At 39.0% G+C, this 13,112-nt stretch overlaps 1 protein-coding gene across 1 annotated transcript in view; it reads right to left on the bottom strand.

Moving 5' to 3' along the window:
- Nucleotides 1–273: 273 nt before the first annotated feature.
- DDX50 (DExD-box helicase 50) overlaps nt 274–13,112 on the bottom strand; it is a 36,945-nt gene continuing 24,106 nt past the window's right edge. The window contains exons 9-15 of the mRNA XM_059397585.1: nt 9,799–9,960; nt 9,222–9,341; nt 8,380–8,453; nt 7,995–8,154; nt 4,787–4,921; nt 3,601–3,645; nt 274–773 (exon numbers count right to left, since the gene is read on the bottom strand). Of these exons, the coding sequence (XP_059253568.1) occupies nt 495–773; nt 3,601–3,645; nt 4,787–4,921; nt 7,995–8,154; nt 8,380–8,453; nt 9,222–9,341; nt 9,799–9,960 (975 nt within the window). The 3' untranslated portion in view covers nt 274–494. The remainder of the gene's footprint in view (nt 774–3,600; nt 3,646–4,786; nt 4,922–7,994; nt 8,155–8,379; nt 8,454–9,221; nt 9,342–9,798; nt 9,961–13,112) is intronic.

The raw sequence follows: 13,112 nt of genomic DNA, 5'->3' as shown, positions 1-13,112 counted from the left end.
GAATAAATTATTGAGTGTACAGTGCTTGCACACACTTTTAGTGAACTATATATAGAATTTAAACACTACACCTAACCAATCAAGTCACCAGTTTCTATAGCCCTTTAATGTAGAAGAGATTTCTTATTTTCTACTACACATCCTATGGAAGGAATGATCTGAATACAAATACACTACGTTTTGCAAAATGCGAGTTATCTTTAAGACTAATTTAACTGTTATGTCTTAGAAGAACCTGTAGAAGATTACATTGACAGAATTCTTAACGCATAGTGAAAAGAGACAATAAAAGGAGTTTTTTTTATTCAAAGGTATAACTGGATAAGTAGATTTGTTTACAACCATTCTTGTGAAATACTTTTTAAAAAAATATGACCAACTTCTTTGCAAAGAGCAGACACATACCTCAACTATGATGACCTAATTTTGGAGAATAATGTACATGATTAGGCAGAAATAGGCAAGCTCACACTGGTAGATTAACTATCAAATACTCAGTCAAAACTCCGTTTGTGGCCCCCGCTTCTTGATCGATTTCTATTCCCACTTCGTCGTCTACCATCTTGTCGACTTCCTGACCGACTTCCCTGTCGACTCTGTCTACCTGACCGGCCACCAGATCGACCACCTGACCGGCCAGACCGGCCTGACCGGCCACTTGACCAGCCACTCCTCTGCCTGGAGTTAGAGGATGTGTTTCCATCATAATATTCTTCAATTTCAGGTAACTTGGCTGGCAATGAAAGTATCCAGTCTGAATCATGCCACTCTGCCTGTTGGGGGAATTTAGAGGATTAATATAAATGCAAAATGGAAACCATAAGCAAGCATATGAGTACAGAAGATTCTTTTTTAATATCCATCATCTATTAGCTAAAGGCTACCTATCCATTTAAGTTCAAAGTATCTGAAACAAAACTGAAAACCAGAAAACAAAAACAAAAACATATTTGAAGCTCATTCATTAAAGTTCCTAAATTTTAGTCTTAGGAGAAACTCTCAGGCTCAGTTGTTTTTTTGTTTTTTTTTTTTTTAAGATTTTATTTATTTATTTGACACAGAGAGAGAGAGAGAGAACAAGTAGGCAGAGAGGCAGGCAGAGAGAGAGAGGGAAGCAGGCTCCCCACTGAGCAGAGAGCCCGATGCGGGGCTCGATCCCAGGACCCTGGGATCATGACCTGAGCCGAAGGCAGAGGCCTTAACTCACTGAGCCACCGAGGGACCCCTCAGGCTCAGTTTGAGGCTCATAATTTCATACTTAATTTATACATTTTAAGAGAGAGCACACTGGGGTGCCTGGGTGGCTCAGTCGGTTGAACATCCAACTTTTGATTTTTTTTTTTTTTTTAAAGATTTTATTTATTTATCTGACAGAGAGAGGGATCACAAGTAGGCAGAGAGGCAGGCAGAGAGAGAGAGGAGGAAGCAGGCTCCCTGCTGAGCAGAGAGCCCGATGCGGGACTCGATCCCAGGACCCTGAGATCACGACCTGAGCCGAAGGCAGCGGCTTAACCCACTGAGCCACCCAGGCGCCCCCCAACTTTTGATTTTGGCTCAGGTCATCAATTCAGGATTATGAGATTAAGCCCTGCATCAGGCTCCACCCTCAGGCGGGTTCTGTTTGAAATTCTCTCTCCCTCTTCCTCTGATCCACCCCCACTCTCACATGCTCTCTCCCTCTCAAATAAATAAATATTTTTAAAAATTAAAATTAGGGGTGTCTGGGTGGCTCAGTGGGTTAAAGCCTCTGCCTACGGCTTGGGTCATGATCTCGGGGTCCTGGAATCGAGCCCCGCATCAGGCTCCTCTATGTCTGCCTGCCTCTCTGCCTATTGTGATCTCTGTCTGTCAAATAAATAAATAAAAATCTTTAAAAAAAAATTAAAATTAAAAAAATAAAAGAGAGCACTGCTTGCTTGGCATGAAACAGGCCATTAATTAGTGCACAGCTTTCAGTAGTTATAGTGACAGAATCAAGAAGTGAGAGCTAATGATGGGGACTAAAAACCTGTTGAAAATATGTAACCACTGGAAATACTTTGGTATCAGAGTAAACAACTCAAGATTATGTGAATCAGCACCTCATAAGCGCATCACTATATTATGTCCTGCTAAATTAACTATTATTCGGGACGCCTGGGTGGCTCAGTTGGTTAAGCAGCTGCCTTCGGCTCAGGTCATGATCCCAGCGTCCTGGGATCGAGTCCCACATCAGGCTTCTTGCTCAGCAGGGAGCCTGCTTCTCCCTCTGCCTCTGCCTGCCATTCTGTCTGCCTGTGCTTGCTCTCTCCCCCTCTCTCTCTCTGATGAATAAATAAAATTTAAAAAAAAAATAAATAAATTAACTATTATTCATTGTGATCATGAGTTGCCAAGGAAAAGTGAATATTAAAATACCCTGTTGAGGGGTGCCTGGGTGGCTCAGTTGGTTAAGCTACCGACTCTTGATTTCAGCTCAGGTCATGGTCTCAGGGTCGTGAGATCAAGCCCCGAGCTGGGCTCCGCACTCAACGGGGAGTCTGCTTGAGGTTTCTCTCTCTCCCTCTTCCTCTGCCCTTCCCCCTGCTCGCACACTCTCTCTAATAAATAAATAAATCTTAAAAAAAAAAGTGTCCCTAATAGTTAGGTATATGGAAATATTCATGGTTGAAATGATAAAATACCTATAATTTGTTTCAAAAGAATACATACAACTCTTAAACCCCTTCGTCTATTTCACCCAACCTGCCACCCACCTCCTCTCTGGCAACCAATAGTTTGTCTCTATATTTAAAGATCTGTTTTTTTCTGGCTCTTTTTTCCTTTGTTCATTTGTTTTGTTTCTGAAATTCCACGTATGAGTGAAGTCATATGGTATTTGTTTTTGTCTTAATCTTACTTTGTGTAAAATAAAAAATTATAAAAACTTATTTAAGCACAGTGGGTATTGTATGCAAGTACTGAATCACTGTGTTGTATACCTGAAACTAATATAACACTGCATGTTGGGGCGCCTGGGTGGCTCAGTGGGTTAAGCCGCTGCCTTCGGCTCAGGTCATGATCTCAGGGTCCTGGGATCGAGTCCCACATCGGGCTCTCTGCTCAGCGGGGAGCCTGCTTCCTCCTCTCTCTCTGCCTGCCTCTCTGTCTACTGTGATCTCTCTCTGTCAAATAAATAAATAAAATATTTAAAAAAAAAACCAAAACACTGCATGTTAACTATACTGGAATTTTTAAGTTTATTTAAGCATTAAGTAAAATATTGTTGTCTTTTTCTCCTAGTATAATATGGAAGTGAAAACCAAAGCTGAGTTTTGGGGGAAAAAAAAATACATATAGGAGAGTGGGAAAATGGATGGAAGTGACATGAAAACACGAAACAAACTGGCCATGAGCTGATCACTGTTGAAGCTGAGTGATGGGTACATGAATATTCATCACACAATTCTGTTTTTTATATCTGAAATTATTTGTAATAAATGTTTTAAATTATGATATAGACTGGACATATTACATTAAGGAATGTTAGTTGATTAATACATCATAAGGATATTGTCACTTTTTAAAAATTCCTATTTTTTAGAGAAACCTACTCAATTTAACATAAAATTTTAAAAATACCTGTAACCTTTCTGATTCAGTTGTGGGAACGTCAAAGCAAACACCCTAAAAGCAAAATGAAAACATTTTTATTCAAATGCAGATGAGTTGATATTTACCGATACGCTAATACTTGGTGGTAATTTTATAGAAGCTAAAAAAGAAAATATAGGGCATGCCCCATGAATGTTTACAAGATTAAAACAGCTAACATATAATAATGCATGACAGAGTAGCTGCTTACTGTATTTTCTAAATCTGAAAAGTAAACACAGTATCTAACAGGAATCTACTACTACTACTACCAAGAATCTAGAGTGTTCTCTATAAAAGTTCTTGTTGACACTATAATGTTTAAAGTATAAATTCCTTGAAAAATTTAGTCCCAGAAAGTTTCTATTCTAAAGAGCTGCAGTGTTTATCAGATAAGAATGGTATAAAACAAGATGTTTCTTTTTTGGTCCTGGCTGCCAATAAATTGAAAGTTAATCTACTTCTCAACTATGGCAATTAGTTTGGCCTAAGTTTCTTGTTTTATTTTTCCCTCCCCTCCACATTTTTTTCTTCATGCATATATTTGTCTCATACTTGCCACAAAATGTTCTTGTAGTAATAGTAAACTTTGAGAGAAATGATTCTTTCTAATAAACAAACTCTAAGCTAGAATAAGCCTATGTAGTAAATTTAGAAGAATAAATATAATATCTTTTTTCAATCCATTAAAGAAACAGAGTCACTAAGATTAGAGATCTTGGCTATTTCAAAATGTATTAAAATACTAATTTATTTAATTATCCTCTTTAATAACCAAGAGCAGGCCACTTAAAAGTCAATACTGAGTATTCTCTGAGTAATAGAGCTGTTTAGCTATTGAAATCACAAGTTACTTAGTCATAGAATAAAACACCACACACAATCACACAATATGTCTCCAAGAGCAGAAACTTAGATAACTTGGTTATTACACAAATTAAGCAGGATGATCTACAGCTTTCTACCCAAAGGGGTAATTTATATAACTCCGCCAAATTTACAACAGGAAACAAACTATCACACAGAGAAAACTGCGCTATTCATTCTATTAGACTTAAAAAAAAAAAAAGGAAGAAAGAAGGAAAGAAGAGACTCTTTAAACAAAGAATAAATGTCTTTAGAGACATTTACAGTAGCTGACTGAGAAGCTTTTGACTTGTCTAGAAAAACCTACCATATTTCCTTTTAGGAGGCACATTCTGGTAATTTGGGACACAGCATTACTACTCAGCTTTCTGTTAAGTTCTTTCCATGCACAGCTGATATCCTCTATTTCTTCTGGGCTTTCCAGAGTCATGGTGACAAATCCCTTAAGAAATAAAAGTCACATTATCTTTGGGAAAAAAGCAGCAGCAAGATGACAATGAAGTTCCAATTCTGCAGCCCTTCATGACTTCACTGTACATTTCTCATGAGCCATCAGTACAATGTGGCTGCCAAAAAAAAAAAAAGTAACTTTTCTTAAAGATTTTACTTAAGGGCGCCTGGGTGGCTCAGTGGGTTAAGCCGCTGCCTTCGGCTCAGGTCATGATCTCAGGGTCCTGGGATCGAGTCCCGCGTCCGGCTCTTTGCTCTGCAGGGAGCCTGCTTCCTCCTCTCTCTCTGCCTGCCTCTCTGCCTACTTGTGATCTCCGTCAAATAAATAAGTAAAATATTTTATAAATAAAAATAAAATAAAATGCCCAATAGTAATAAGCACCATACAGGAAAATAAAGCAGGGCAAGGGAATAGAGAGTAAAGGGAAAGGTAAGCTAGTTAGGGTCATCAGGAAAGACCTCTGTAACGTGGTGGTATTTGAAGAGACCTAAATAAAGTGAAGGAGGAAGCCGTGTGGTACAAAGAATGAACACCTGAAACAGTGCAAGTGCAAAGGTCTTGTGAGGAAGTAGATTTATATTCAAGTAACAAGTAGGTTAGGGTAGCCAAAACAAGCACAGGCAGAGTGATGAGATGAGATCAGAGAAGTACCAAGGGGATGACCCTGTAGGACCCTGTGGTAAAGGCTTTGGATTTTGGTTTGACTATAAAAGAAATTTCGAACCCACTAATAGAATTTTTAAGATATTTAATCAGAAGTTAGATGAACCATCTGCCAAAGAGGGATTCTTCTATTAGATAAGGGTTGGGAACAAATGATCTCTTAGGTACTTCTTGGGTCTAAAGGCTATCTTAGTATTTTCCTAAAAGGTATGGCGTAAATATTTTCTTATGAAGTATTTGGTGGTAGGGGCACCTGGGTGGCTCAGTTGGTTAAGCATCTGGCCTTGGCTCAGGTCATGATTTCAGAGTCCTGGCATAAAGCCCTGCATCAGGCTCCCTGCTAAGCAGGGCATCTGCTTCTCCCTCTGCCTCTCCCCATGGCTTGTATTTTCTCTCTTGCTCACTCTCGCTCAAATAAATAAATAAAATCTTAAAAAAAAAAGTAGGGGGGCCTTGGTGGCTCAGTGGGTTAAAGCCTCTGCCTTCCACTCAGGTCATGATCCCAGGGTCCTGGGATTGAGCCCTGCATTGGGCTCTCTGCTCAGCAGGGAGCCTGCTTCCCTCCCTCTCTCTGCCTGCCTCTCTGCCTACTTGTGATCTCTGTCTGTCAAATAAATAAATAAAATCTTTAAAAGAAAGAAAATATTAGGTGAGTAATTAGGGAAAGCGCACTTGCTCACTGCTAACGCATTACCTCACAAATTACTAATTACACAGAGTAAAAGATACCTTTACAATTGGAATATAACTTTCCATTATAAACAAGTGATCAAACTAAGCATTATTAGTACTAAAACAATCTGACATTATATACCTCCTGATGTTATACAGTATGAAGTACATTATCACCCATAGGGTACTCTGGCCAAAACTGTTTAACCTGAATATAAAATCAAGCTTTGACTTTACCTCCAGTTTACAAGGGAGGCTGAATAAAGGCAAAAGTTAAATGATGTATGAAGAAAAGAAAACCAGAAAAACCCAGATAAGAAACTCTAGACTCTGATCTAGACAACTAATCTATATTCTTCAAGAAATTAATTAATAAAAGTGATGGCAAACAGTTCCAGATTAAGAGAAACATAACACCAAATGTAGCATATGAACTTGAATTGATCCTGATTTTTTTTTTTTTTGTAGATTTTATTTAAAGAGAGAGCGAGCAAGCACATGTACATGCACAAGTGCATGCATGGGGGTGGCGTACAGGGGGCTGGGGGCAGATGAAGAAAGACAGGCAGACTCCATGCTGAATGCACAGCCCAACATAGGGTTCAATCTCACAATCCTGAAGATCCAGGTGTTTTTTAAAGATACACAGTGTGAGGAGCACCCAGGTGGCTTAGTCTGTTAAGTGTCTGCCTGCGGCTCAGAGGTCATGATCTCAGGGTCCTGGGATTGACTCCCACACTGAGCTCCCAGCTCAGGAGGGAGTCTGTTTCTCCCTCTCCCAGTCCATGCTCTCTCTCTCTCTCATATAAATAAAATCTTTAATAAAAATAAAATAAATTTAAAAATAAAGATACACTGTGGGGGGAGGGCATCAAGGTGGCTCAGTAGGTTAAGGCATCTGACTCTTCGTTTTGGCTCAGGCCTTGGTCTTAGGGTTACGGGATGGAGCCCTGCATCAGGTTCTGCTCTGGGTATGGAGCCTGCTTGGGACTCTCTGTCTCCCTCTTTCTCTCAAAAAAAAAAAAAAGAAAAGAAAAAAGAAGATACATGTATGGAGAGGGGGAGGGAAGAGTTGGGACACATGAAGTCACTCCCAGCAAAATGACATTTGACTAAACTATTAACACTTGCCAGACGGAAAACATCAGCCACCCCTGAGGTACTCATTCATATTATACCAAATTGTCACATGCAAGTTTACCTGCCCGGACCTTTTTGTTCTCCTCTTTCACCAACTCTCCCTCCTTCTCTCAATCTCCGTCCCCACCCAGACATCAGAGCGCTTTCTTGCTGAGAGATCCTGCCATCCAGGGACTCTCCTCACTTACACCCTGATGAGTAGTAAATCTTTGAACTACTTGCAACTAATGGATCTGGTGTGGTTTAACAACTGATACTAACTGACAAGGGGCTAGGTCAGATGGTGTCACACTATACACACACCCCACCCCACACTCATAGCCCCTCCACATATACAGGTAATCCTAACTTTGCATGGCACTGAATCGATGCTTTGATTTATGTTTATCTATGCACAGAATCTATGCTTTGATTTGTATGGTTCCATGTCAACTTATAAAATAAAGAATAGGGTCTTCTGTGTAAGTTTCAGTTAACACAGTACTGTGCAAAATGAAAGTCTCTTGTTCTTCTCTCCAGATAGATGGATTATCTATGGTTTTATTTTAATCTTTTCTCAACCATACATGATTTTCTCATAGATTTCTACCTTATCAGAGGTGATCAAAGATCGTGGTTCAAAACTTGATGCACCGGAGATGTGGGCTAATGCTGCAGCCAATGCATCCACTGCCCCTTTCTCTTCTATTAATCTCTGAGCTGATGGTCGGAAAAAATCAACAGCAGCATAAGAAACGGAAGCCAGAGACCTATGGTGTAAAAAGAGTAGATTTTCTTGGTCAAAACAAAGGTAAAAAACTAAATATAAGAGAATGAATGGGAAAAGAAAAGAGCAACGTTTTCGTACTTTAATATAACTTAAAGTCTGCTGGTAAAACTGGTGATTAAGTTTTCTGATATTTGAACTAGGAGAGCTTAAAGATGAATAGCCTAATACAAAAGAAAAACTTATTCAGCAAGGTCAGAAAGCATACCTGATGGCATCCATGCTTTTAGATTTAACTAAATCCATTGTAGAAGGTACACCTACACGTTTAAAAGTAATTCCCTGAAAATGAAAGAATTACATTAAAGAAAAATGGAAGTCTTTACAATTAATTCCTAAATTCATATAGTTTGTTGAATTTCCATTTCTTGGACTTAAAGATTTCAAGCCCCAGTAGATCAAAAGACCTGCTTTTTCTAATAAATCATCAATTACAAATTCTAGGAAGAGAAAAAAAAATTTAATTGCCCTTAGTTACAGTCATGAAATCTCACAGCAAAATAAAGCTGATTCCAAAAAAGGTAAAAAGATACTGATCACGTCTATCAACTTTTTTTATTACCCTATCTCATTTTACAAAGTAGATGAAATAGCATTTAAAAACACACATCATGAAAATAGGGGAAAATGTCAAATACCACACACACAAAAAAAATACAGGCCACAAAAATGTATACAATTTCTTACAGAAACCAGCCATTTTTACCTTAACTCAATATCATCTTAAAAAATACACCAAGACTATGGCAGTCACCCCTTTACAATACTGGACTATGAGATACTGAAATCACAATGCACTTCTGATTTTAGAATCAAGGGAGAAATTCAAGGGAAAAATGAGAAAGTCAGCTCTTCTGTCTTCACAATAAAAGCTGTATCAAAACAAAGTCTTGCAGCTCATATAAATTTAGCTCTCCACATGCTTCACATCCAAATGCAGCTTAAACTGAGAAAAGTTATAAGCATCTATTTGTGAGAACAAATATAAAAAAAGCTCTTTTCTAAGGCACCATTTAGATAATAAGCCTGAAATAATTTAACTCTACTTACTGCTTTTTGTTCCACATATCTTAGTTGACCTCTTTCTCTGGGTTGATAAAAACATATGCAAATCCCTGTCCGGCCAGCTCTACCTGTGCGTCCAGAACGATGAATATAGGACTCAACATCCTGAAAATAAAAGAAGCAATACTGTTTTAAAATCTGGCCAAAAAAAAAAAAAAAAATATCTGGCCAGTACCGTCATTCCAACAACGAAATAACACTAACAATAACAAAACTGCTACTACCAATGATAACATTTTTATTTCAAACCTACTGCTCTTTCAACACCCTTTTATGCTGAATATTTAGATGAAACAAGATTTAAAATATTTATCCACTGCATCCCAAGGCTCTTCACATGACAACTTTTTATAATCCCTTTGCATGATTCCATGCTTCAAATCCAAAGAAAAGCTAACATCTGCTAAGACATCAGATTCTGACCAATTTAATACGGCATTATAAAAAATGGTTAACAGCAAGAACAGATAACATCTTTTTCATATTCCAAACGTATCTTTATAAATAAAATGGCAATTTACATGCTGTTCTTATAGTCTCTGAATAAAATCTCATTTCTTACCTGGGGAGGAGAACTTTGAATCACCAGGTCAACCTCAGGAATGTCCAAACCACGGGCAGCCACGTTGGTTGCCACCAAAACTTTAAAACTACCTTCTCTGAAGCCTTTCAGTGTAATTTCTCTTTGTGACTGTGCAATGTCCCCATGTAAGCACTGGGCATTCTATTTGAAAAAAGGGGAAAAGTTAAGTGTACAGCTCACACTTGCAATTGAGTGCACCTTAACACCACAGAGCCTGTGCTCCTTCTTGTTTTTCAATCTTTTTTCTTAAGTAATCTCTGCACCCAACATGGGGCTCAAACTCATGACCCCAAGATCAAGAATCAGATGCTCCACTGACTGAGTCAGCCAGGTGCCCCAATGTTCTTATTTTCTGATAATTATAGTAATGCATACTTATCGTCCAAAAAGACCAAACATTATAGAAAATATTTAGCATGGGCGCCCGCATGGCTCAGTCGGTTAAGCATCTGCCTTCGGCTCAGGTCATGATCTCGGGGTCTTGGGATGGAGCCCCGTGTCAGGCTCTGCTCAGCAAGTACTCTGCTTCTCCCTCTCCCTCTGCTGCTGTCCCTGCTTGTGCATGCGTGCTCTCTCTGTCAAATAATGTCTTAAAAAAAAAATTTAACATAAAATGTAAAAGCTTTCCTTAATATCAGCCTCCTAATAATTCACTAACAGTTTGGGGAATATTTCTCCAGATAGATTTTTTTTAAAACACACAAACAGGGGCTCCTGGGTGGCTCAGTGGGTTAAGCAAGCGTCTGCCTTTGGCTCAGGCCATGATCCCAGGATCCTGGGATAGAGGCTCATGTGGGGCTCCCTGCTCAGCAGGGAACCTGCTTCTCCCTCTCCCTCTGTTTATGCTCTTTCTCTTTCAAATAAGTAAATAAATCTTTAAAAACACATACACACACATACACACATAACCCACTTGTAACAGCATACACTTTTATGTATTTACTTAGAAAACGGGATCACACTACATAATGTTTTGAAACCTGCTTTACAAATTATCTTAGCCATTTTCCACATCTATAAATATAACCCTACTTCATTTTTTCAAAACTATATGATTTCATCATATGATATAGTACCATTTATTTTAGCAATATCTTATTATGACCATTTGGGTCATATCCAAGTTTTCACCTTTAGAAACAATACTACAATGAACAACATCGCACTGATATCCCTGGACCTCCTCCCTGTCCCCGGTATATGTGTATTTTAGTAGGACACATATCTAGAAGGTGAATTTCTAGATAAAAAATTATGGACATTTAACATTTTAATAGCTATTGCAAAACCGTGTTGTAAGAAGAGGTTCTGGGAGTGGGAGCGCCTGGCTGGCTCACTGGGAAGAGCATGCAACTCTCAATCGCAGGGCTCTCGAACCCCACGTTAAGTGTAGAGATTACTTAAATAAATACATACATAAACTTAAGGGAAAAAAAAGTTGTGCCCATTTACTCTAACATTTATGAGTCTTTGGTTTATCATACCCTACCTACCCTCTATATTATGAATTGTTATAATTTTTGTGAATCTAATAGGCAAAAATGATTTGCTAATGTTTTAATTTACATTTCCATAATATTTAATAACACTGAACCTATTTTTAAACAATTTATATATTATCTTCTACTTGTACTGCAAATAATTTTTCTATTACAAACAAGTTTCCTAGCATGCTAGCTGCTATTAAAATTTAAAAGTTCAGGGGTGCTTGGGTGGTGCAGCTGGTTGAGCAGCTGACTCTTGGTTTCCACTAAGGTTGTGATCTCAGGGTCCTGGGATCGAACCCCATGTCAGGCTCTGTGCTTGGTGCAGACTCTGCTTGACACTCTTCCTCCCTCTCACTCTGCCTCTTCCTCTGTTCGCTCTCTCTAAAATAAATAAAATTCCTAAAAAAAATTTTTTTAATGTTTCAAAGGGTTCATAACAATGATTTAACCCTAACCATATCTAAAGCTTAGTAACTAAGCCTAATGTATTCATGAGTGAATTCACCAGGTACTTGCTATGCACCAGATTCTCGAACAATCACAAAGAAACAGCCCTAGGACAGACAAGTTGACAGGCATTTTCAATACAGTATGATATGTACGATAAGCAGGTACAGGGCACTACTAGAATATTTGAGAGAGAAACCCAACTTAAGGGGCACCTGGGTGGCTCAGTGGGTTAAGCCTCTGCCTTCGGATCAGGTCATGATCTCAGGGTCCTGGGATCGAGCTCCGTATCTGGCTCTCTGCTTGGCAGGGGGCCTGCCTCCCCCTCTCTCTCTGCCTGCCTCTCTGCCTACTTGTGATCTCTCTCTCTGTCAAATAAATAAATAATAATAAAATCTTTTAAAAAAAAGAAACCTAACTTAATTCTGTTTAAGGGGAAGGCAGCACTGAAGGTAAGACCGGACAGATCATAAGGAACTAGTAGGCAGAAGGATGAGCTGGAGGCTAGGGAGTTTTGGGCAGAAAAAAATTCATACATAAACACTGTGTCTGGGAACTACAAATATACAAGTATTGCTGAACCACAGTGTGAAAGGGGAAAGTGATAAGAGATGAGGTTGAAAAGGAATATGATTGGGACGCCTGGGTGGCTCAGTTGGTTGGACGACTGCCTTCAGCTCGGGTCATGATCCTGGAGTCCCGGGATCGAGTCCCGCATCGGACTCCCAGCTCCATGGGGAGTCTGCTTCTCTCTCTGACCTTCTCCTCGTTCATGCTCTCTCTCACTGTCTCTCTCTCAAGTAAATAAATAAAATCTTTAAAAAAAAAAAAGAAAAGGAATATGATTTTATCCTGTGGACAACACGAAACAACTGAATGATTGGAAGCAGGAGAGTATCCTGAACATACTTGCATCACTGAAGGAATACTCTGATTATAATGTAAAGACTGTATTAGGAAAGGGCAAGGCAAAAGCTAGGGAGACCCAGGTAGCAGGCTGTTGCAGAAATCCAAAAGAGGTATCAGTGGCCTCGCCAAGGCAGTGGCAATGACCATCTACCCATTCAATAAATATTTAGTGATCTACAACATGCTGAGCACTAAGGATAAAATGGCAAACAAAAAACGAGACTGCCCCCTGCCCATCCTCTGTATACTTTGGCAGGGGAGATGGAAATTAATCAAATAATGAGGCATGCAAACAAATTTAGCCAACAAGTTTAAACAATGTTGCACCAATCTAAGCAAAGAGCATTTATCTTTTTTTTTTTTTTTTTTTTTTTGTAGAGAGGGAAAAGTGGGGAGGCAGAGGGAGGGGGAGAGAATCCCAAACAGGCTCCACATGGAGCCAAAACAGGG

Source organism: Mustela nigripes, chromosome 4, assembly GCF_022355385.1.
Source record: "Mustela nigripes isolate SB6536 chromosome 4, MUSNIG.SB6536, whole genome shotgun sequence".
NCBI lineage: Eukaryota > Metazoa > Chordata > Mammalia > Carnivora > Mustelidae > Mustela > Mustela nigripes.
Note: the sequence above shows the minus strand (reverse complement) of the source record. Positions and strands in the feature narration are given on the sequence as shown.